The sequence below is a fragment of the Zingiber officinale genome, chromosome 6A (assembly GCF_018446385.1).
Source record: "Zingiber officinale cultivar Zhangliang chromosome 6A, Zo_v1.1, whole genome shotgun sequence".
Taxonomy (NCBI): domain Eukaryota; kingdom Viridiplantae; phylum Streptophyta; class Magnoliopsida; order Zingiberales; family Zingiberaceae; genus Zingiber; species Zingiber officinale.
Window position 1 is genome coordinate 141,276,981 of NC_055997.1, and position 26,972 is coordinate 141,303,952.

The 26,972-nt window shown below is 36.8% G+C and overlaps 1 protein-coding gene across 1 annotated transcript in view; it reads left to right on the plus strand.

Moving 5' to 3' along the window:
• The window catches only part of LOC121995402 (anaphase-promoting complex subunit 1-like), a 46,923-nt gene extending 30,422 nt beyond the window's left edge, over window positions 1-16,501 (plus strand). The window contains exons 19-28 of the mRNA XM_042549150.1: window positions 2,423-2,524; window positions 5,190-5,330; window positions 5,403-5,576; window positions 6,767-6,830; window positions 6,913-7,052; window positions 7,117-7,271; window positions 9,277-9,355; window positions 9,446-9,544; window positions 9,739-10,187; window positions 15,966-16,501. Of these exons, the coding sequence (XP_042405084.1) occupies window positions 2,423-2,524; window positions 5,190-5,330; window positions 5,403-5,576; window positions 6,767-6,830; window positions 6,913-7,052; window positions 7,117-7,271; window positions 9,277-9,355; window positions 9,446-9,544; window positions 9,739-10,131 (1,347 nt within the window). The 3' untranslated portion in view covers window positions 10,132-10,187; window positions 15,966-16,501. The remainder of the gene's footprint in view (window positions 1-2,422; window positions 2,525-5,189; window positions 5,331-5,402; window positions 5,577-6,766; window positions 6,831-6,912; window positions 7,053-7,116; window positions 7,272-9,276; window positions 9,356-9,445; window positions 9,545-9,738; window positions 10,188-15,965) is intronic.
• The last annotated feature ends 10,471 nt before the right edge of the window (window positions 16,502-26,972 follow it).

A 26,972-nucleotide genomic window follows, 5' to 3' on the forward strand; every position in this document is an offset into this window, starting at 1 on the left:
TGGGAGAAAATCACAATGCTAATAGTATGGGATGCTAGCCAAAGATACAATACCTTGATGTTGCCACATGGCATGTTATAGGCATTATGTGAGATGAAAAAGGATGTGAAGTAGTGCACTTCCTGAGGATCATCCAAAAATCAATAGATAGGCCCAAATTAAAAGTGGATTGATGACCGGTGATAGTGTCAAAAGAATATTAGAATCTTGAAGAATAATAGTCACAAATTCAATCCTAGGTCAATGAATATAAAATCTCACGTCTCTGTAGTCGAAACGCTGGAGTAGAAATTAGAGTAGCAACAAGAGTCAAAGTAAGAACAAGAGTAGGAACAAGTGACAAACTCCAGTAAATGGTGTGGTAGAGAAGGGACTAGGACTAAAAGAATGCTATATTTGCTAAAAAAAAAGGCTTGTTGTTATGTAGGAGAGTAGCATCAATATCCTTTTGCACTCAAGAATAACAAGGAAGATATACTTGGTATTTTATAAGACAATTTGTCTCTTCTAGGGGATGAAAATGAACAAAAAAAGTGCTCCTAAGCACATAAGGTGGAAGTAAATGAAGCCATGATAGAAATAAATTGTAAAGGGAATTCAACAATGTAGTATTGAAAAATACATGCAATTTATATGGTAGCACATAGCATAGGAGGAACCTCCAAGTAATAGTGTTCAAGTTGTCTAATCATGTATCAAATTTTCCTCTAAGCAATACCATTTTGTTAGTATACGAGGATATGAAGATTATGGGAAAATAACTTGGCTAGAGAGAAAGGATTAGAATGTATAAGAATAATATAGGATCGTAAATGAGCTAACTAGGGGGTGAATTGACATCCCTAAATTCATGCTTAAACACAGAATTATGATTAGTAGCGAGTGCATGTATGTGACAATATCGTGATAGTCTATGATATAAATTGTGCATGTTAATACACAAATAAATAAGAAAATGCTAACACAAGTGATATTACATGGTTTGGAGACTGCACTCCTACTTCACAACCTAAGGTGCTTAAGTTGCGTACCTTCTCACAAACAATTCAATAAAACCACTCTTTCACAAGGGGCTATAGGGTAATCCTTTACAAATCAAGGTTAACACCTTTAAGACATCAACCTTAATCCACACTAATGGAGTTACCATAAGTGTGAAAGCTTGACGCATTTGTGAAATTTCTAAATCTCTATTAAAGATACAAGAAATACACACAAGAGATTAAAAACAATATTGGTGTTAATGGGTCATGCTTAGGTGCATGATATGACCCTCTTGGGGCTGATTTTTTTTGGGTTATACCTAACTCGACATGACTCCAAATGGGCCATGCGAAGCACGAACTAGAAATAGGGTTTGCCTAGCTTGAGCATGTATGTATTCTTGCCATTGCCTGCAAAGCTAGTGCCTACAAGCCTGATTTATACATTTGACATGCAACTGACGCTATCTCATTCTAGTTGGGGCCGAAACCCCTACTCAAAACAAGACTTAAATCCTTAATTTAGAGTAGCTTTATCTCATTAGAAAGTATACATAGATAAATCCATCAAATATATATCAATGTCGAAAATAACTAGACAAGACCAACAAATGTAATTATTTTCTATAACATCATCATCATATACTTATTTTTAGTGAAGTTGTACCTGGTACTTTTTATAATTGCACACAATTACAACAGTAACATAAATTGAATTTTAGAGTATACAAAAATTGAGAAAAAAAATCTTAATCCCTTTTTCTATTTGCGTTCCTATATGATCAGCAGCACTAGATACTCAGTCGTGATCATATGATCACTTTCTATTCCAATTCCAATTTGGATCTGTGAAGTATGATTCTATTCTAGTCCTGATCATAGGGACGACATGCCTTTTACACATGTTCCATAAATATATATATGCTGCAGAAGATCAAGACTATTAAATTATCTTGTAAGCTATTTGCATTAAAACATAACAAACCATAGTTTATTAGCCTCTGCTTGAGAATGAGTTTTAATGAAATGGTCTTTGCAATTGTATTGCACTCAATGGCTTTGTTGCATGGCATCCTTAAGAAAGCTTGAGTTATGGTATTGTGCTTAGGCAATGTAATGTTTGCACGGTTTTTGGAGCTGTTGTTTGCTATTTTACATTTGAGCTTTCTATAGTGCTTCCTTTTTTGACAAAGTTGATTAGCCATAAGATGTGGTTTCTGAACTTCTCTTTTTCTGTTATAGAGTACTTTATTAATTTTCTTGTTACCTCCATTACTTTGTAGGAGAATTTTGGTTGCTTTCAAATTCCATTGTACATTACGAATGTCAATTTCTTTTTACAAGGCACTGGTTTATTGCACGTTGTATAACATGTTGATTTTTTTTTGTATTCAAAATTATATTCTATTTTTATCCGATGTATTGGTATTTGGAGTTAGGTTATGGCAGGATCAGGGCATTTGCAAACATTTCGATTATTGAGATACTTGCGTGGTCGAGGTTCTACAGAAGGACAAATAAATTATGGAACACAAATGGCTGTAAGTTTTATGGATCTGTATTTTCTAGTAATAGATGACAACGCAATCAAAGATGTTATAAATTTATTTGGTCATAGTTTCTAATTTCTAGCATGTGCTTTATTTTTAAGTCATCTCTCAAAAAGTCTTGTCATTGTGAACTTAGATTTTTTTTTGTGTTCTTTCTTTTTCTTGGTGTTATCAATGGCCTTTGAGGATTAATATTAATGGTTGTTTGATGCAAATCCAAAATTTTCTGTTACTCTATGCTCAAAGAAAAACAATATATTTCTTGTTCTGAATCCCCACATGCATTTCCATATTTGTCACATTGGTTTTGTATAGGTCGAAATTATTTGACTTTAACAATTACTCTGAAGGGGAGCCTTGACGCAACGGTAAAGTTGTTGCTTTATGACTAAAAGGTCATGGGTTCGAATCCTGGAAATAACCTCTAAAAAAAAAAACAACAGGATCAGGCTGCGTACAATGGATCCTTCCCCGAGACCTTGCATGGTGGGAACTTCGTGCACCAGGCTGCCCTTTTTTTAATTTTTTTTTTTAACAAATACTCTCATATCAATCATACATTTTCAATTAGGTTTTCAAGACTTTAACTCAAAGTGGTTTATAAGTATGATTGAGTTTGTTCAATTCATGCATTTCTCAAAGACTTAGTTAACAAATTTGTCAATTGATTTTCAAAACTAGTAGAATATGCAATAATCAATGCATTGAACCATCTCTTATGTAAAATGACAATCTGACTTAATGGGTTTTAGCCGCATAAAAGGTTGGATCAGAGATAATCAATGTATGTGTCTCATAGTTGATTACCATTATACTTTCATTGGACCATTGTGACCTATACACACTTCAATCGTTGGATACTTAACCAAACAAGCCCATTTTTAGCAAGTCCATGGTTCCATATTTTGTCTTTGCACTTATGTAGTTTGGAAGATATCATATTCACTCCCAGAAGAATACAATTACTTGTTGTGGATCTCCTGTTTAGAGGGAGAAACTGTCTAATTTGCATCAACATATCCTATAATCTGAAGGTGGTTTTATATACCCTTGTTTAATCTGCTGTATTTACTGAAGAACCCTTAGACTTGCCTCCCAATGACCTTAGCAGCCAAGGCCCAAGAACTCGGCTAATAACATATAAAAATAGGAGATACCAAGTTTACAAGAATTGTAAGATGATTCAAATTATCTATCAATTTACAATATTTTCAACAATATAAAAGCATCTTTGTTCTAATATTATTCTGACATTTGATTCTTTGAATTGACTTAGTTTTGCACTTGAGATATCAACTTCTTCAAGCATTTTAAATACATATTTTTCATTGTGAGAGATATGTATCAACCTCTGTCTACAATGCTTGGTATGAAGGTATTGATGGAGATAAGAGTTTCAATCTCATTTATTTTTGCAGTCATCATCTGGAATCTAAGTGTCATCTAGACTATACAAGGAGGAGAGAATTTTTATCACGCAGAGTAGTATTGTGATATTGTGGATGGTACAATGCACTTTTGAATCTTGATCATGCCAAATTGTATAAGAGCAAAGTTGAATTTATCAAACCATGTTTTGGAGAACGCTTCAATCAATACAAGAACTTTTTCTGTTTATGCTATGCCCATATAAGGATTTTTTTAGTTTACATCCATGCACTTTTCCGGGTTCCTATTGATCAACCAAGTTTTTTTTTGGAAACTGTGTCAATCACTTGGATCCACACTCATGTCGGACACTTTGGATGCACACTGTTTTTAGATACTTGCATTAAATCATTTCTTCTTGTTTATATTGGATTTTGTTTTAATTTTATTGGATTAATTAATCTCTAATGGATTTTTGTAACATTATATATAATAGGATTAGCATTAGTATCAAATTGAATCTCCACTATTCCTTTAAATTTTAATTCTTTATATATGTAGGAATTGTTACACAATTGATCTGAATCCTGATCCATACAGTTCTCACAACTATGCTTGCCTTCTGTGATGGTCACATTAGTATCCTACACGTTGCCATGATTAAAGCAGTGTATGTCCAAGTTGATGGCAAGTGGAGCCTTCAGTTGGATTATGACACTATTGAGGCTGCAATTAGTGTCAAGGCAAATTGCTTCTTCAAAGTTTCCCACTTAGTATTATTTAGCTTGAAACGACAGTATCAATACACATCAAAGTATAACCTATCCTTTTTTTTAATACTGATTTGTGCTAAAATCTGGAGCAATGTGACCGTTTCTTATAGAGATTTCACTGGACAAGAATAAGGGTATAAAACTAAGCTGTCTTGCTACTAGAGTTGTTTCATTATCATAAATGTTGTGTGTTTTTTTTATTAAATTTATATGAACGTGCTATTTGAAATGAATGATGTGTGATTTTGTTGTCGTCAATATAAAATGCAAATGGTAATATCTATGTGACCAAACTATGCCTTGTGAGTTACAGGCCTCATTTGTGAATACTCTTGCAGTCTACATACAGAAGATATTTCTGTTTGTTTGTCTCTGTGACCAGCCTTTTTTGTGTTTTTTTTTCTTATTTGCATAATTTATTGTAATAATATGTTTTAATCTATACTTAGATGCTGCATAATGCATCTGTCGCTTGCCTTTGACATGCTTTGCTAATGACTGTGTCTATACCTTAGGTTAGCTTAGCCATTGGTTTTTTATTCCTTGGTGGTGGCATGCAAACCTTTTCAACTGGAAACAGTGCTGTTGCTGCACTGTTGATTACTCTTTATCCTCGTTTTCCTACAGGTCCGAATGACAATCGTTGCCACCTTCAGGTACATGAGATTTTCTGCATCATAATCATGTTCATATTTACTTTTACAATATCTCACTGGCATTAATTACAGGCCCTACGGCATTTGTATGTAATTGCTGCTGAATCTCGTCGGCTGCAGACAGTGGATGTTGATACAGGTCTTCCGGTATATTGTCCAATTGAAATTACAATCAAAGAGACAGAACATTATGCTGAGTCCAGCTATTGCGAAGTTACTCCTTGCATTCTTCCAGAACGTTGTGTGGTATGTTTATAACACATTCCTTTATAATTTCAAATTTATTCTTAATTGAAAGATGGTGTGATTTGCATGTATTACATGGTTAGAATTTATTAAGTGGAATTTAAGTTTTAGTAGTATTAGACGTAGCAAAATAATTGTTAAGATAGGAGTTGACGAGTTACTTGTTATGATAGCTTTAAGTATCTGTAATCATTTTTTGTAAAAGGATGGAGAAGTTAATAGAGATGTTTTACATATGATATAATCAGGATGGTTGAAATGGAAGAGAGTGTTAGATGTTTTTTTGTGATCGTAAGGTATCTCTAAAGCTTAAATGAAAGTTTGATAAAATAATGATATGTTATATGGAGATGAATGTTGGGCTATGAATCAAACACCTGAGCAAAAAATGAGAGTCGCAGATATGAGGATGTTAAGGTGGATGCATGGACATACGAGGATAAACACGAAGAGAAATGAGAATATTAGAGAGAAAGTCAAGGTTATACATTGAAGAAAAACTCACACATTTCAGATGATATGAACATATACTCACGTGATCAATAAATATCTTAGTTAGGCGATGTATACATTAATTGAGGAAGAGAGAAATCAAAAAAGACTTGGTTGACATGTTAAAATAAGATAAAAGTTTATTTAAATATAGATATGATAATATTATAGGGGATCGAGTTCAATGATGTAGGAAGATCCATATAGCTGACTCCACTTATTGGGATAAAAGTTTGGTTGTCGTATTTTTTCCATTTGTTATTTTATTGATCATAAATTTTGCCTAAAATTGTCAACATCCTAAATTTTACCTAAATTTTTTTCCATTTGACTTCATTGCATGTTGAAACTCTACTGAGTCAAGATTGCAAATCTGTTCATTATTCCTTTTCAAATCTATAGGAACTCTATTTTCCCCCATAAAATAGAGATATTGGTAAAAAAACTGCTCATCAATGCCTAAATCCTTGATTGGATAATTTACATATGTGATTCACCCATCTCCTAGTTTTACTAATTGGAAACGTTGCCTAAATCCCACAATAAGCATGTTCATTAAATTTGACTAAATTTTACGCTCATTGCTCAGTCAGAATTCCACGTCCTTCACTATTCTGAATAGCACTAAAGAAATGTGAGGAAAGTAATCCAGGGCCCAATTCTAGGATTGATATTTAACTCATTCACTTCAATTGCAGCTGAAGACTGTTCACATTTGTGGGCCTAGATATTGGCCTCAAGTCATACAAGTTATACCTGAAGGTGCTTCTGGCAACAATCAATTCCTCTGTCTCCATTCATATATGTATATTTGATTGATAGTCTTGTGTTCTTTTGTAAATAGAAAAACCTTGGTGGAGATTTGAGGATAAGAGTGACCCTTTTAATGGTGGTATCTTATATGTTAAGAGAAAAGTTGGCTCCTGTTCCTACGAGGATGACCCCATTGGTTGTCAGTCTTTGCTTTCAAGAGCAATGCATAAGGTAGACCTACATGCTAAATTTTCTGTGGGTATTTTGTCTTTTAATGATCAAGCTGCATTAACAGGTTTTTGATATGACGGATTTGGACTATGCAAACATGAGAAACAGCAATAACCCTGTACCTGATTCATACAAAATGGATCAATTGGTTAGCACATTTTCTGGTGATCCAAGCTTGATTGCTTTTGCTCAACTTTGCTGTGACTCCTGGAGGAGCAGGCAAGTATCAGGCTCTGTTCATTTTGACTTTTCTACTGGCAATATTTGCAAATTAAAATTTCAAATTTGTTTTATCCGTGTTGTCACCTTTAGTGTAGCTTTTTCTAGGTGCACTTGGATTTGAGTTTGCATTGTATTGTCATAATTCCCAAGAGGTTAAAAGGCTTTCTGTACCTAAGCTATTTTGTTTTTGTTGCCTTGGCTTTGTTTAAATAATATTTTTTGTGTAAATGCAAACTGGAGAATATTATCAAAAGGAAATCTCACAAGTGGAAACTATTAAATATTAATGGTCTTTAGAAACTCAGTGCTTTGTTTTTAAAATTCTTTTCTTCTTTGAATTAATTTTTTGTTTGGATGGACAAATTATAGTTTCTTAATATATTTCAATGAAACACATTCGACTAAACTTATTGTACTAAACAAGCTCAGTGCTTTGGATGCTGGAAGAGCCAACCTGTGTTCTCATGTGATTTGGATACTGGCCTTGGTGAATAGATCTTTAGTCTGCAAGAAAGAAAAACATTTGAAAATCCTAAAAAATTGTACTATGATTTGGTGGGAAGATTGTAGTGTGCTTTTTTAGTTTTTGGAAATCAGCCTTTGAGGACTTTTGACCTGCAATAAAGGAAATCATGGCCTAAGAAGGAAAAAAAATTATCTAAGGAGCAGGAGGATGAAGGAACTATATACTGAATGCATGCAGCTCACTGCAGATTACACAACCTAGGAATCATGATTAGACTGTGGTACAATTGCTGTTGGTCAACAAACTTTGTACATGGTATTGTCATTGGTCAATGTGCGGAATCTATATTAATAAATTGTGGGAATTACGATAGTTTTGGTAACACTCGATGGGGATGGGGTTGGAGACCGCTTTAACACCACTTGCTAGAATCCACCAACTCAAACCACACACTTGTAGATCCAAATCTACTGCTTCTAGAAGGAAGAATAACAACCTTCACTAAGCACGTGTGATGAAATCTCTCTCCTTTTGTAGAACAACAGAAACTCAAGCCAAGCACATGTGATGAAAATTGTCTTCTCCAAGGTAGAACAAAGACAAATACAAAGACAAGCCACTTAACGTGATTCGACATGAGTCTAAATTCATAGAAAAATCTAACTTTATAATATATGAGTGAAATTTTGAAAAAAAAAATGTGCACACCTTGTTTAAAAAATCTCTTAATTTTTCTACACTTCCCTCTAGTGCTCCCTGGACATAAGAACACAGTCTTTAGGGAAAAAATAACTGCAAGGAGTTTGCATTTCTCTGGCCAGAATGCTCCACCGGCGTGAAATTCACATCCCTTAACGCTACTGTGTAAAATATCATCGAAAGCCATCCCAAAAAATTCTTATTTGGTACGTGAGGATGAGATATAGCCAACCTTTTGCACCCAATATATTACTGAACCACTGAAAACAACCAACCTTTTGGGCCCAATATAGAAGAAGATTTATTTTTCATGATGGTTTAATGTTAGGATGTTGGTAGTTAGTAACTGTCAACCTCTCGCTCAAATGAGACATTTGACCCATTTCCCTTGTCGTGCTCAAACACCTGGGTAAATTTTGTAAGCCAAGTTAATAGTAGCTTGATTATAAGCTTATGAATTTCATGCATTAGCTTAGAGCTTGGCATGTGGATTGAAGCTAGAGTGTCACATTATATCTATACTTAAAGAATGATGTTTTTAATGTGAACAATTCTCCAGGTTGATGTTTGCATGTGAACCAATAATAGTAGAGTACTAATAAAAGTGTTGCTAGTAAAAGATATAAGGTTTCCCAAACTAGTATGAACAATTTGCAACTATACGTTCCTGGACTAGCCATATTTACTTGTCCACGCGATTACTAATTTTTCCACAGTTTGTCATGATTTCTTAATTTATTTGATTCACCTTTTCTGTGTTTGTTTTTTGCAAGAGAGATCTAGAGAAAGCCTGGTATATATCTTTGATTTGACTTTTTTTTCACTTGAGAACGACAGGTCAGATCCCAATTTCCAGGAGTTTTGCTCACAATTAATATTTGAATGTGTGAGCAAAGACAGGCCAGCTCTTCTTCAGGTACACCATTTTTATGAAAGGTTTCCTTTTGTTTATTTTGCTATTTTTACTACCATTTTGCCCGCTCTGCAATAATGGATGATCATGCAGATCTATCTCTCATTATATGCTTTGATTGAGTCAATGTGGGAGCAGGCTAACAACAGCCATCTTATTTTCGAAGATTCACTTTTCCTTTCTAGTATAAAGGCAAGCTTTTCTAGTTTTCCTCCTATGAACCAGGGGTTGTGTTTTTGATCATGTTGTATTTTATTTGTGAAAATACTCTTGCTTTAGTTTGTCATGATCATCTATTTAAAATTTAGTAAGCTAAATATTAATAGCAAGAGTTTCAAACTTGTAACTGTGGAATGCTAAAATATTTACATGCTTTTGTTTTTCAGCTTACTTTAGCTTACAATGAATCTCTTGTCACTGGCAAACTGTCTTCTCCAATTGGATCTATTGTTCAATGTGCATTCATTCAGTCAGTTCGGAAGCACATAGATGAAATTTTGACCTGTTCAAAAAGTCTTAGTGAGAACTTCTTCAATTATTTGGAGACAGGAAAGTGGCCTGATTATCAAAGTGATAGGGGTAAATCAGATGCAATGTTTCTTTCTTGGTACCTGCTCTGGCATGGGATACCATCATCTCATCTTGTGAAGTCAGCTGTTAAAAATATCAAATCGAAGGCTCCAATGTCCTTATCTATGGTTCCTCTCTTGCAATTATTGTTTCCATCAACTCAAACAAAAGGAATTTTTGAAATCAACAAGTTTCATTACTCGTCATAGCAGGAGAATCATACAATTGAAGTAAAAAAACATCATCTTGTGCGATCTCTTCAGAGGTAAGCTAGAGCATTGCCAGTGCAATTTTTAGTACATGTTCTTCATTTTCAGCGTTGTTTCTGAACTATCAATTTAGTGTGGAACTACAATAAGTTTAAGTTATTACTAAGAAAGCCAACATGAAGAGTACAATCTTGTGCATTTACTCTAGTGTACTAAGCATTCAAATTTACAGAATGTTCAAAGTCAATCTCTTTGAAGTTAAATTCTCTAATATACTATTATCAATGCAAAGACAAACGTTTGCTGCTACAATTCCGCTATTAATATCAGTAGGATTTGGTGGAATAAAATATTTTATCACATGTATCATAAGTAGAAGTGCCAACAGGTCATGCCTGTGTTGGGCACGACTTATAGCATCCCTGCCCTGACCTAGTTTGGCCTCGAGCTTAGTTGGCCAATGTTGTACATTAAATAAAAATGTATAGAGATACAAAAAATCATTTATTTTTAATTGTGTTATCTTCTAGTGTTACTTGATTTAAAAATTATAAATATAAACAATGAGAACACGAATATATACTCACATAAACAATCGAGATTTGGACATGTGATGGCCATGCCCATGTTCCCAAAGAGTGCTGCTGCTGATGTAGTCATTCTAAAACCTCATCATCTATGGAATTTGATGTTAAAATCATGGGGAATGAATTGCTAGATGTTAAAAGTGGCATCCTTGGATCATCTATGGATAATCAAAAAACCTGTTCCCAATTGATTGATTGTGGATCAAAAAGATATACTGTCACCATGAAGCCCCGATTTGGATGATTGGATGTGACATCCTCAATACAACTCCAATATAGTCCGCAAAGCATATTCTTGATTGAGAATTTGGATATATGGCTAGTATGGTTGAGATTTGAGGTTCATAACATTGTCACAGTGCAACGATAGGCTACATTGTAGCCATAGCCCATAGTCCTCGATGCAAATGTAGTCTTAGGATTCTACCTAGCATTATCCTTTGTTTTCTTTATACTGTAGATGGTAGAACTATGTTGTCCTTGCCCATGATGCTGACTAACAATAGACCTCCAAACTCCAGTTGAATAGTGAAATATGATATAAAAGATGAGAACATAGAGATTAAAGGATGACATGAAATATTAGCAATGAAAAAGTAGAGAAGAGATTATGAAATTAGGAGTGCATATGGATGAATATGGAAAAGAAGCATAGGAAAATGTGTTGTTTTTTAACTTTTTTTAAAAAAATGTTTTAATTATTTTGTTATTCTAAAGATTTAAAATACACCTAAATTTTATTAAAAAGGTTCATTTGGGGTTTTAAGGTGTAAAAGTATATCGATTGCGGCATGTGGCTGGCATGTTGTCCAAATACTGCTTGGTTTGCATACCATGCTCCACCAAGAACTAGTTTTAGGTTAGGTTGGGCCGCCATGCCCAACTCGGCTCTCAGTCAACTGTGTTCGAGATCATGTGTCTGGTTGAGCATTACATGCCAATCGACCACGCCTAGCTTGGCCCAAGTTTTAATTTAATTTGTGCTAGATCATGCCAAACACTACTAATTTATGCCATGTTAGATTGGTTCATTGACTTCCCAGGCCCATTTCCACCTCTTAATTATGAGGTAAAGCTCTGCAAGTTACTGTAGGTCCCGTGGGGCTGGCAAGAGGGGGTGAATTGCCCTGCACTGCTGCACAATAAAATCAAGTATACCTTTTTCAAACTATTGGGCTTAAACAATTACACACTTAACAAAAGATAATAGAATTAAAAAGAGTACAAGACAAACAATTTTACTTGGTTTGCAATCAGAAGATTGTTACTCTAAGGAAAGTTGGCTCATTATGAAGATCTCCTTCTCGAACAAAACGTCATAGGCGAAGAAGCCTCGTACATGAAAATGAATCTTGGAAATGAAAAATAGAATGGATTTTGAAGTATAGAAGTGTGTCTTTCGAAATAAAGAAGACCAGAGCTTTATTTATAGTCCACTGGTCAAAACTAGCTGTTTGCTGGCGTGGCGTGGTCCGGGCGCTAGGACCCTCTCCGGGTGGCCAGCGAAGCAACCTCTATCTCCACGCAACAACAACAAGATAGACTTTTTCATCTCTGGGCGCCTAAACCATGTCCGGGTGCCTAGACCGGTGCTGATGTGGACCCAAAAGTTGCTTCGTAGCGTCGAGGCCCCTTTCGGGCACCCTGGTGGTCTGGGCGCTCGGACGGTCCAGGCATCCGGATCAGTCAGCTTTGTGATGACTGGTCCGACACATTCTTTCGTCACTTGGGTGATTTCAGCTATTCGGAATTGGGTTCATCCGAACCCATCTTCCGGCCTTCTTCTCGAGCAGTCTTTCGATTCAGCTTCTCGTCCCTCGGAAACGTCGGGCGCTTCCTTCTTGTCTACCAGCGTACTCTCCGCATCACTTCATCTCTCGGACGCACTGAGCTCGTCGATTCTATCCCGTGCCATCCTTCTTACTAGCTGCATCTTTCGCTCGACTTCTTGTGCTCTTAAGTTCCTGCACATTTAGATAAGGATCAAACCTAACATGACTTAACTTGACTTGTTTGATCACATTAAAACTACCACGGGGTACTTACATTTACAAGTAACCTACACCTAAAAAACCCATGTGGATGACGCTTGAATATAATACCTTTTTCACCTAAGCCTCTCAACATTTCCTTCTTAAAGTTGGAACATAAATACTGATGCAAAAAAAAAAAAAATATTGACATGCAAGTGAAATAAAAGTTGAGGAGCCAATTGATATTTAAGTCAGCACATAGCCAATGTTTTCTTTGATCTCAAATTAGAACATCAATAAAGCAAGAGAGAATAAGTGAAACAAGAATGACTGATCATAGAAATTAATTTTGAGTGGGTTTTTCTCTAAAGCGACACATACAACACCATGCAATAAACTAATGAGGAAGAAAAACTCATAGCAATTGCAACATTTGACGTTTGGATAGAAGATCTAGTGTCGGCCACAATCGCCCCTCGGGGTACAACGCAAGTGGTAAGGCGTGAGAAACACAAATAGGAGCATTTGGCTTCAATTCCCAGCAAGTGCATTTGCCTGGCGTGATTAATTCCCAGAAAGTCCGGCTGCGAGTGTCTGATCAGTTGTTGCTTCCTGGATTTAGGTGGTTGGCGGAAAATTTGTTAGGCCGAGCGAGGCTGGTCACCTCCGGGATAAGTCAGTTTGAAGAGGGGTTATCAAAAAAAAGTGTCTGTCACAATCAAGAAATGATGGATCTGAGGAAACAGAGATCAGAGAGAAGCGCAAATGCAGTAGATCTTGAGGTTGGAGACAGATCTGGTATATCAGAGATCATGGGATGACAGTAAAAATGGGAATATGGTGATGGGTCTCTTAAATGCAAAGAGAACTGAGTCTAGTGTTGCAGTCTTTAGGGCAATGCAACAACAAAATTGTGGGTTGCCACATTCAAAGATTCCAACTGACAGAAGAAGAATGCCAGTAGCACTATCCCTCGCACTCGTGATTTCTCAGGAAAAGAGGATAACAGGAGCCAAAATTGATCAGGTGAGCAGATTTCATGTGAAGGCTTCTTGCAACAATGGATCTGCAATGATGGATGCTCGTAGATGGCTTGCGGATGGTGGTGGTAAGCAGTGTGTTCGTGTGGGGAAAAGACATGAGGGCACAGAGGGTCACATTGTAGTGAATTCCCACGTGGTAGTTTTTGCATTTTTTTCACGCCAAACTCTGAGTGCTTCTGCTATCGGTTTTATCCATTCCATTGATGATGAAACTCAAGTTGCATTGCCATGACCATGTTCTTCAACATCACCTTAACCACATACATTCAGTTGATGGACGCCACACTAGGTGGTGATGCTATGTTGATCCTACTCATTGAGAAGCACCATGAGGCCTTATACTAACTATGAAGGGGAGGCAAAGATGTCTTTCAAGAGTTCATCAATGCAGTCAACCTTGGAGTGGCCAAGTCAAGCCAACTTACATAGGATTCTTTTCGAGTGCCAGATCAAAGTGCATTCGTTGTGAATTACTATATCAAATTCAATTTGGTTTTATAATTGAATTCATTTAAAATTATAGTTATTCTAGTTCATTAATAATTGAAATACTATGAGGAATATAAACTTCCTCATCAAATGCTTTTATATAAAAAACATTTTTATTTAATGAAGGACGCAAGACATGTCAACTTCAAAGTCACTATTCATTTTGTCATTGTTTTATTTGATGTATCAGTATGATTCTTTTCGATCATTATTATATATAAGTTTATATCTACTATCATGGATTATGCATCTCCACTTAATAAAATCTTTTCTTTTTTGTTATTAACTTTGAGATGACACTTTATTTGATCATTATACAAATGATTGAAGTACTAGGTTGGGTCGATCGTCACAAGCATAATTTATCATTCTGCCTGCTAATTGACACATGAGACAACTTTAGCACCAGAGTGACAGCGTGCGACAGGAACTGCTTTAACACTGACTCCTAAAAGTCAAAGTATTAGTTTTTTTTTGTTTAATTAGTCATTTTAAAAAATAAAATGTAAACATTTAAATAAGACAATTTTCTATTTAACATCCATGATTTTTTTTTAACTTTCATAATGTTGGGAAATATAGCTAAAAGTTAACTTCAAGAGTACTTTCAAGAGTACTTTTTTGTGTGTAACTTTTGTAACATATTTTCTATTTAACATCCACGAATACTTTTTTTTTCATGTTATAAAATGAAAAAAATATGGTTTACAAGTAATTATAGGTAATAATTGAAACTTGATTGGGTGCAAGTATTTTTAACTTTTGAATATTAAGGTGTGATCAAATTAGTCAACTAATACAAACAAAAGTTAGTTAAAAGTTACAACTTAACTAAAATTAATTATATTACACTGCATTGAGATTTTAAACCTTGAATTATATTATATAATATAAAATTCATTAATAGTTTGTTTATAAAAAATGTGATTTAATTTCTAGGGAATTAGGTTTAATTAATTTTTTAATGGGTGAGATTAACTTTTAGTATGTTAGATTTAGTTATCAATTAGTTTTCTTTTGTTTAGAATCATTTAAAATAAGATTTCTATGGGGATCAAACATTGCTTTGTATTGAATTGGAGAATTGTCATGGTCCAATTTGCTTCTGATTCGTATTATATAGTAAGATACTAGTCATAAATTGCATGATCCTGATAACTATGATTACAAAGTCAAATTAAAGGTTGTAGGCTGGTTCCTCTTCTAGGGCCAAATCATCCTTCAATAACAAAATGATAATATATCCATTGATAATATACCTCTCCTATGATTGATCAAGTTTTGGAACCTGAGATTCTAGTAGAAAATTCTAGGTAAATTTCATTAGCCAAATGAATTTCAAATGTCATGATCAAAGTACAAAATTTGCTGGTGGCAGGATGGTGATTGTAGATTAGCCAAGGTGGTGATCCTTTTAAGCTGACCTCTATGTCTATGTTTGTGCACTTAATTTGACCTCTAGGGGTTTAAATTAAGAATTTTTTGTGATGGCAGGATGGTGATTGTAGATTAGCCAAGGTGGTGATCCGTTTAAACTGACCTCTATGTCTATGTTTGTGCACTTAATTTGACCTCTAGGGGTTTAAATTAAGAATTTTTTGTGAACTGTTTGAAGAAGATTAGATTTCATCATTTTATTATAGTACAATTCCCCTATTGGACTTATATAAACAACAACAGTCACATTTATTTTTCCTTTGATAGCTGTGGTGCCTAATTGAATTCATTAAACATTTCCACAGACTGAAGCAGGTTGTCTTTAACTCCGATCTAATTTTGACCGAAATGACATGGATTTGACAACTACCAGAGAAGATGGCATACCACTTAGCCGACCTTTCCATGCAAATCTTTTTGGAGTGGTTCTCTCTTCTTTGCTGGAAATCTACGACGACCAAGTAACTACATGACAGGTTATTGTTAAGTTTCTGGGTCTTTTTCTGACACATTCTGGCAATCAATATCTCATATGGAGACGTTATTTAACAACTGTTGGGGGTACCAAGTTCTTGTTGAGTTGCTATTCTGCCTCGACAATCTGCTTCGAATTCAAGAATGAACACCGGTGAGCCAGGAGTGAATGAGGTGAGGTTGTCTTTCATATTTTTGGCTGACAAGCAGATGAATTGTAACACTTACAAGTAATTGCCAAGGAAGATGAATTGTATTTAATTTTAAATTAATTGTAAAAGATATTATAAAGGTTATTTAGTTTATACAGTCGTGATAAGGCTCCAAAAGACATTCTTCAAATTTCAAAGAATTTCAGTTAATTGTATGTGCATATGTTCTTTGTTAGCAACTTCTGGTCCAACGCTAATAAAAATGGAAAATAACTGACTGGAATAGTGCTTCAATGAAAGTAATGGAAAGAAATGACGATAATCGGGCATGGATTTGTTGGGAATGTTTCCAGTTTTTTTTTTTAAATTGTTCAAAACAAAAAAAAATTGTTCTTCCTTGGATCATTTCCACCTCTTTTTATCCGCAGAAAAATGAACATTTGCTCACGGATGATTAGCAATATACCCATTGTCGGGCGTGAAGCCATGGGGCGGCATCGTGTAGAGGAACTCGCCCCGGCGTGGTTACGCTGGGGCACCAATTGATTCAGTCAGTTAAGCTGGCCCGGTCTGCCTGTTGCTCCGGTGTCAGCGGTTTCCCCTGTTGGAGTCCTTGCCTGTCCTAATAATATTAATTATCATGTTAATCCATTTTTTGAAATTAATTATCATCACAGGACTTCTTTCATGTCGAGCATGTTTATTCACCAAATGTCTCTATAGGGTGTCTAGTTAGTTAGAGGGTTATAGATTTCTTATAATGGGTGTGTGCTCTAAGGAAAAAGTATTTTTATCTCTAACTATTTGTGATGAACTATAAATTAATTCATGATTTACCTCTAGACAAATTTTAAGGAGTAATCATCTTTTTTTATAGTATTTATTCACCAAATATAAGTTTTAAAAATGAGGAAGTGGAGCCCCGGGACTATGGTGCAGTGACAGAGCAATTAAGTTATCACCTAAGTACTTACGGTTTGAGTTCCAACTATGATTTACTTTGATGACCGATGAACATTATGATCCAGTTCAAGATGATGTACTAGTTCGAGTCCTCCAAGTTAAATTTGACTAGGGACAAATCTAGAAATTAAAGTTAAGAGACTTGAACATAATACATTTATACAATAAAAAAAATCATTGTTCAATTAAGTGCTTGCTATATTTTAAAATATAAAATTTATCTATAATATAATATATATCTATCATCTTAGTTAAATTTCGTTTAATATAAAAGATCAAATAATTAGTAAGAAAGTTATTTTCTATTTTATTGTAAAATATTTAACTTTAGATACTTCAGTATTAAAAATACTGTAATGGTGGCAAAAATAAGTTAAAAAATTCTCATTATGCTTGATATTATTTTATCAAAAATTATTTATAGAAAGTATTTTTCTTTAATAAATTTCATTTTATTTTATCCTTTAAAAGTTCTTTTCGATTAACATTTTAAATTTTCAAATAAATTTATTAATTTTTATTCCTCTATTGATTATTAATATAATTATTTAATATATTTATAATAATATATTGTGTATATATTTATTGTCTGTCATATTATTTTTCTATTAAAAAATTTAAAATTAAGTTATTTGAATTATATTTTTAAATATTTAATTTATTCACTCTTTTTTTAAAAAAAAAAATTATCAAATCACTTATTAATTTGTCAAAATACTCTTCTCTACTCTCTCTCTCCTTGAGTTCCTTTCAGCTACCTCCGTCGCCAGAGACACATCTCTGATCGAAGCCATGCACGCAAGCACACTAAGGTTAGATCTTTCTTCTAACTCTGTTCCTTAATTTTTCGTCCATTTTCGTTGGAGATTTTGAGATCCGATTCTTATTGTTTTGCAAAGAAAAATACTAGATCTTTCTAGATCTAATTTTACCATCTTATTTTCCTTATATGAGAAGAAGAGAAGAAGACTATAAATGAGTTTTGCTTCCGGATCTAGCAACAAGATGACTTCTTTTTTTGAATTTTCCTTCCGGTTCCTTGTTTTGCCTAGCCTTATTTTGATCTGGCGACAAATTTTATCTACTTGGAAGCTACCATCATGAGTATCCAGTTGAGAGATCCTACCGACTATTGATGAAACGAACTTCATTTCAACTACTATAGTCTTCCATTCTACCGCACTCGAGATAGATCCAAAACTACGCCAAAAATCTAGGAGAGCTCTTTATGGGAGACGGAGGAGCAGGGCTGGACTATAGCCCAGGGCTACCCTCCGTCTCTCTTTGAACTCGACCATGAACGAGACCCAATAGAATTCCACACTCGCATTGTAATTCTACACGCGTCCATCTAATTAATCTACTAATTATCAATCCCAATCATCTTAATTCCACACTCGATCAAGATGTTAACCAGCCTGATTATTTATTTTTTTAGTTCGATTTAGAGGGTGTTTGGCTAAACTTATTAAAAACAGCTTATAAGTTTGTACAACTTATAAGTTGTTTTAGGAGCTTATAAGTTGTTAGGTCTTATTTTAAAAATAAGTTGTTAAAGTGTTTGGGTGAACTTATTACAATCAACTTAAAGATATTGATGTGTTTGGTATTATAAGATCTTTTTATTAATAAAATTATCAAAAATGATATAATACTATTAATAGAGGGTTTTGAGATTTTTATTAATAGAGGATTTTGGGTGAATTTCTGTACCGAGGGAGAGAAAATTAGAAAGAGGCGTTGGCGGAGAAGATGATACAATGTTGGAAGAAAAGTCGACGGAGATAAAAAGATATTAGGCTTATAAAAATTTATGGAGGATAAGATGGGGATTTATGAAATTATATAAGGATATTTTAGAGAAACAAATTATTAAAATAAGATCTTTTTAAAAAAAGTAGGGTCTTCCATACTTTTTTAAAAACAGCTTATAAGCTCCAAAACAGTTTATTTTGACAGCTTATAAGCTATTTGGAAAAAAATTTACCAAACAAATTTGAAGAGCTTATAAGCTCCAAAACAACTTATAAGTTGTTTTAGAGAACTTATAAGCTCAGCCAAACACCCTCTTAATTAAATTAATTACGTGGAGGCGGAAGACGTTGAGCGGTCTTAGTCAGAATCATATTGCCGGGTGGGACGGCGGTTTGGACCAGGCAGACCATCGACTCCCATTGATTCCGGTTCAGTGAGCCGTTTCCCCCTCAATCTCTCCCGCATCAGATCTTTATTTATTTATTTATTTTTTAACTAATTAATCAATTAATCTTCGGCTGCCACCGCCACTTCTGGTAGGCGTCGTCCCACCGGCGACCATTCCTCATGAACGTGACCTGCTCCGTCAAGAATAACCACTCCGACTCCTTGTAGACAGGGTAGTTCTCCTCGTCGTACACCCACCTGCCGGTGAACAGGTCGCAGCTAGCCGGCACCTCCACCTGCCGCACCTCTTCCCTCCGCCCCTCATCCTCCTCCTCCACCTCCGCCGCAGCAACCTCGGCCTCTACTTCACTGTCGCTAATTAGTACCAGGTCGACCACAGCGAGGCCGAGCTCGCCGACCATGCAAGCCAGCGGACTTGTCTCCGGCGCCCCTGCTTCTGCTGAAAGGGAACTCGGCGATCGACTTCACGTCGTAGTTGTACTGCTCTTCCTTCCGCTGCCGCCGATGAACGACGACGCTTGCTTCCCTCCAAACCTCTAAAACAGACGCTTTCCGGCGAGGCGAAATCATCTGTGTGTGTACGTAGAAGCTTGAAGTCGAACTTCACTAATACGAAATAATTAAATAGATAGAAAGAGAGAGAAGACAACATGACAGAGCAGTTGAAGTACGATGGAATTAATTAAATTAACGAGAAGAGATTAAAGGGACGGTGTCAAAGGAGTTCGATCGTGATTTGTTGATAAATGATTCAAAATTAATAATTGAGTTAGTGGATTGATGAGGTGATATTGAATGATAGTAGTGATAATAATGGAGTAGAATAGTTGAGTTAGTGGGATGAATTATAGAATTAGTGGGTTGTAATAAATTATGTAGGTAGCTTATAAATAGACTACATGTTTTATGATTTAATTGAAGTGTGAAAGATTATTGTGTTCCACTTGTCCATCTTGTCCTCTTATCTTCCTCCCAATTTTCTCTAACAGTGATATCAGAACGCCAAGTTTGATGTGTCTTAGTTTGCTTTCAATGACAATCAATGGAGTTTCTCAACCCCTCATCTCCATTTTCAAAGGAGAGTGCTACAAATTTTGGAGTATCAAAATGAACACTTTATTTAGATCTCAAGATCTTTGGGATTTAGTAGAAAAAGACTTTGATGACGAGGATGCCGATGAAGGTCGATTAAAGGAGAGCAGAAAGAAAGATTCAAAGGCACTGTTCATTCTTCAACAAGCAGTACATGAGACGATTTTCTCAAGAATTGCAACTGCCTCATATTCCAAAGAAGCATGAGAAATATTGCAGAAAGAATTCCAAGGCTCCTCCAAGGTGATAGCAGTGAAACTCTAGACTCTCAGAAGTAAGTTTGAGGCCTTATTTATGAAGGGTAACGAAACTTTACCAGATTTTTATCTAGAGTCATTTCGATTATCAGTCAAATGAGATCTTATGGAGATAATGAATCCAAGATGTGCCACTTGAGATATGGGCATCTCAACACCAAAGACATGCAATTTTTAAATCAAAAAGGTATGATTTTTGGATTACCTCAAATTAGTTTTCTTGGTTTATGTAAAGGATGTATTTATGGAAAACAAACAAGGAAGTCTTTTCCAAATGGACAATCATGGAGAGCTTCAGAATGCCTTGAGCTAATTCTTATTGATTTATGTGGTCCTATGAGAACTACATCGTTTGGTGGGAGTAAATATTTTTTAATGTTTACTGATGATTTTAGTCGGATGAGTTGGGTATATTTTCTAGCAGGTAAGTCAGAGACTTTTGAAAATTTTAGAAAATTCAAGGTGTTTGTGAAAAATCAGGATGATACTTTAATAAAGACTCTTCATACAGATCGAGGAGGTGAGTTCTTATCTAAAGAATTTAGTAAATTTTGTGAAGAACATGGTATTCACAGGGAATTAACAACGCCTTATACACCGGAGCAAAATGGTGTTGTCGAACGAAAAAAACGAACCGTTGTAGAAATGGCTAGAAGTTGGCTGAATATCAGAGGACTTCCAAATATTTTATGGGCTGAAGCAGTGGCCACATCAGTTTATTTGTTGAATATTTCTCCAACAAGGGTCATTTTAAATCAAACGCCATATGAAGCATGACGAGGTAGAAAACCATTGGTAAATCACTTAAGAATTTTTGGTTGTATTACATATGCTTTGATTCTCAATTTCGTCATAAACTTGAGAATAAATCTGAAAAATGCATATTTATTGGATATTGCAATCAATCAAAAGTATATCGGTTGTATAATCCTCTTATCGGCAAATTAATTATAAGGAGAGATGTAGATTTTGATGAAAGTTCAAGGTGGAATTGGAATATACACGGTGAAGAGACTCAAATTCACATCCCAATGGAGAATAGAACTCCAACAATAGAAGGTGTTGAATCATCTCCTTTGGGATCACCGGCTCCCTCACCATCAAATTCAAGAAGTAGCAGTTCATCCTCCTTACCAGAATCTTCTGATGAAGCACCTCCAGCAAAGGTTAGATGTTTAAGAGAAATATATGAGTCTAGTCAATTTTCTCTTTTTGTTATAGATCCTACAACCTCTAAAGAAGCAGTAACAAAAGAGGAATGGAGGAATGCAATAAAAGAAGAGTTAATTGCAATCCATAAAAATGAAACATGGGAGATAGTAGATCTACTCGAAGGCAAGAATGTGATTGGTCTCAAGTGGGTGTTTAAAATAAAATATCATGCCGATGGAACCATTCAGAAATTTAAAGCTCGACTTGTTGCAAAAGGGTATTCACAACAACAAGGTATTGATTTCAAAGAAACCTTTTCTCCGGTTGCTAGATTTAAAACTATGAGAATTATCCTAGCATTAGCTGGACAATTATATTGACATGTTTATCAATTTGATGTTGAATCTGTATTTTTGATGACGATTTGCAAGAAGAAGTTTATGTAGATCAGCCAGAAGGTTTTATAATTGAAGACAAAAAAATAAAGGTGTATGAATTGAAAAAGACACTTTATGGGTTAAAACAAGCCCCACGGGCATGATATAGCAAAATTGATGGTTATTTTCGACAACATGATTTCACAAGAAGTGAAAATGAAGCCACTCTTTATGTGAAAAAATAAGATAGAAATGATTATATTATTGTGTGCCTTTATGTCGATGATAGAATTTATATGAGTTCTTTTGATTCTCATTGGCTGATTTTAATTCTAATATGATGAAGAGATTTGAGATGTCAAATATGGGAATATTACATTATTTTCTTGGTCTTGAAGTGAAGTAAGGAGTTGATGGGATTTTTATCTCACAAAGAAAATATGCGACAGATCTTCTAAAAATGTTCAACGTATTCAATTGCAATCCAGCTACTACACCTATGAATATAAATGAGAAATTGCAACTGGAAGCTGGTTCAGAAAAAGCTAATGTAAAAAATTTCAAAAGTTTGGTTGGAGGCTTAATTTATTTAACTCATACTCGACCAGATAATATTACTTTTTCTGTTGGTGTAATATGTAGGGGATCTTGTGGTCGACTTGAAGGGGGGGTTGGATAGACGACGCCCCCAAATCGATCGCTTCCTACGTATTCATTAGTTGCACAGCGGAATAATACAAAACTAAAATACGAATACAAAAGCTAAAGACAAAGAAAGGAAATGCAAACCAATACACGTCAATGTAACGTGGTTCGGAGATATATAACTTGCTCCTACTTCACGGCTGTCCGTAAGGTGGATGATCCCGATCCTTAGGTGGATTAGCCCCCGGAAACTCTGACTACTCAAGCAACTCGTTGTGGGTGGAGAAACCTCACCACAACACCAACCAAGAACACTTGGACACAAGAGAACCTTGAACACTTTGATGACTACTAATTAGGATTTAACCAAGTCTAATTTCGTCACCTTTGCCGACCATCCCAAGCTCCTTCTTATAGAGCTTGGAAGAAATCAGCAAGCTGATTTGTCCGTTACCAGTCGACTGGTCCTTGCACCAGTCGACTGGTGCCAGCCCAACGGCATGCCAACGACTATCTACCAGTCGACTGGTCTCAGGACCAGTCGACTGATCCTAGCCATTTCGAGCACAGAGAGCTTCTGTGCTCACCACCAGTCGACTGATCTCAGTACCAGTCGACTGGTACAACCCTATACCTAGGGTTCTCATCCCGAGTAGATTTCTCTCAGCACTCGGACCCTCATGACTCACTTGACTTTTCTTTTCAGCTTTGACTTCTTGCCTTCAAGCCTACTTCCTTTGGCTCTCTTCCCTCGGATGCATTCAAGCCCGCGGCTCGTCTCCAATGTCATCCTTCGCGTATGCCTCGAAGTCGCTTCCCTCGGCCCTTGTCCTTGTTACCTTGTCCACGGTCCCTCAGATGCATATAAGCCCACGGCTCGTCCCCAATGCCATCCTTCGCCGGACCCGAAGCCATCAACCTGAGTCACATGTGTATCCTGCAGTCTTGTACAACTCAAGTACACATATCAAATACAAGGGTGAACCTAACTTAACCCCTTTGCCCAAACACCAAAACACACGATCGCACAGACTATTGGGATTGCTCCAACATAATCTCCAGGTTTATGCAAAATCCTACGAAGCATCATCTTAGAGCAACTAAAAGGATTTTACGCTATGCTGCTGGAACTGTGGATTATGGAATTTATTATACTAAAGTTTCAAAATTTGATCTTTGCGGATTCACTGATAGTGATTGGGCAAGTTTAGTGGATTATCGAAAGAACACTTCAACTAGTGTTTTTAATATTGGATCAAGGGCAATTTCATGAAGTTCAAAGACACAAGCTACTACAGCCTTATCATCTTCAGAAGAAGAATATGTAGCAGCAACTTCAGTAACATGTCAAGCAATTTGGGTTAGAAGATTACTTATAGATCTTCACCAACAACAAAAAGATGCAACTACTATTTTTTGTGATAACAAGGCAACAATTGCAATGACAAAAAATCTGACTTTCCATGCGAGGACTAAGTATATTGATATTCGTTTACACTTCATTCGAAACTTAGTTGCAAATAATGAAATTATGTTGGAGTATTGCAGCACACATGAACAAGTGATGGATATCTTGACGAAGTCACTTTCAAGAGAGAAGTTTATTTATTTTAGATCGTGTCTTGGTGTTAGTAATTTTGAATCAAGGGGGAGTGTTGATAAATGACTCAAAATTAACAATTGAGCTAGTGAATTGATGAAGTGACAATGAGGGGTAGTAGTGGTAGTAATGGGGTAGAGTAGTTGAGTTAGTGGGGTGAATTGTGGAGTTAGTGGGTTGTAATGAGTTATGTAGGTAGCTTATAAATAGGCTACATGTTTTATGATATAATTGAAGTGTGAAAGATTATTGTGTTTCACTTGTCCATCTTGTCCTCTTATCTTCCTCCCAATTTTCTCTAACATGGTTAAGCTTTCTTCTTATTTTAGCTCATTTAGGAGTAAGAAATAAAATCCAAAAGAAAAGAGGAAAGAATTATTATGGAACTTATCTTATTCATATTAATCAACTAGTGTTGTCCCCATAGGGTGGTCGATTGATTAGAGAGTAATAGATTTATTATAATGAGGTAGAGATCAATTCTTGATGGAAGTATATGTTGGAGCAATCTAGTGACCCTAGGTTTTGATGTTTGGGCAAAGGTTTAAGTTAGGTTTATTGTTGTTGATCCTGTCCGAACACTGACTCAACGGACGCTGGGCACGCGGCACTATCCGGTTTGCTGACGTGGGTCTTCGACTGGTGGTACGAACCTCCTGCGCACCTGCACAGAAGTCAGGCAGGGAAGGGGTTCCCGGCGGCGACCCTCCGACGCTCAAGTCAGGCAAGCAAGTAGTGGGGAAAGTGGCTCCAAAGTTGTATATATGGCGTACCTCCGGCGAAGTATGAGGCTCTTTATATAGAGCGGTGAAAGAGCTCCTACACGTCCACCGAGGTGCCTACATGTCCGTAGCACATACCTCGGTATGTGTCTGTCAGAAAGCTTACCTGACGCCATACTGTTGTAGTCCACGCATGTCTTCGATGGGACAACAGAACACCCCGTTGTCAGACTTGGAGTATGGCCTAGCCATAGGACTTGACAGCTGTCATAAGATGTTCTTGTCCTTCTTTACCTACCACAGGCCGGGGCGTCCAGCATGCCGGCCGGACGGAGAGTCCGTCCGGCCAGCCCTCAACGTATGCGCCGGCCGGACGGCACTCACATCGCGTCCGTCCAGCCAGCCCTTGGCCTCCATATGCTGGGGATATTTTTGGTAGGGTGCTATGTAGGGACTATTTAGCAGTATATCACCTTCTCTTAGGCCTTCCGCTCGGCTCTTTGCTACTGTTATGTTGAGCATCGGAACCCCGACTTCTGTCGGGGCGACTTTGGCCATCGGCTGTTCACCGGTCGGTCGGCTGGGAGGTCGGCTCATCCTTCTTCGGTCGGCCACCTGGCTTTTTGACTCCCGCATGGCCTTGGCATCTCAGGATGGGGGTCCCCTGTTCTAACCACCGGATCACTTGCCTCCCCCTCAAGTCTAGTCGAAGGAGGCGAAGTCCGACTGACTGGACTGCCGATCTGTCAGTAACGACCGATATATTAATCCGCTCGGCCAGACTTAGGGATGCCCATCCGTTCGGCGGTACTTTGCCCATGCCTTGTGTTCCCTTGGAATCCATGCTCCATCCTCTCCCCTACTGCCCATCACGTGGGCTGCGCACGGTAAGGGGTGATCATTAAATGCGACCTATATTCTGCTGACACGTGGCGATCCTGCTTTTGTCAGCGCATGGCGGTGGCGTCACTTCTGATGGGACGACCGCCGTTTGAAATGAACGGCTGGATGATGGCCTCGTTCTTCACGACCTGGATCGGACGGTGGAGGCTGCTCTCGGGTGGCAATATAAAGCCCACGACTCTTTTTTCTCGCCGCATTTTTCTCTTCATCCTCCTCCGGCGCCCTTCTGCTCTTTTTCTTCTCCGGCGACCTTGCTCCTCCATTCTCCGGCAACCCCCAGGCCCCAGTCGATCATCCCTTTTGCTCGTAAGACCCTTTTCCTCGCTCCCTACGTTTTCTTCTTTCTGTTAATCGTTTCATTCAGTCGGTTTCCTTTCATTCCTTGCTCGAACCTTCCTTCTTGGTCCCGCATTCTTGTCTTTTGACCATGACTAGCACCTCGCAGTTGACCGGCGGCGCTCCTGGTCTATGGTACACGACCATGGAGAGCCGTTTTGACGAGGAGGACGCGTTGCGTCTCGCTAGGACCTACGACATTCCTTTCGACCACCACATAGTATTAGCCACACCGGTCGATCGGCCTCATGAACCGCCGCCCGGCACCGTTCTTTTTTTCCGATACCAATTTTTGGCTGGGCTACGCTTTCCATCCCATAAGTTCTTCTTGCAAGTCTGCAACTACTTCCGCATCCCGCTCGGCCAGCTAGTTCCAAATTCCATAAGGCTGCTGAGCGGGGTGATAATTCTATTCAAACTGAACGGCATTCCCCTAGACCCCAAAGTTTTCCATTACTTCTACTACCCCAAGCAGT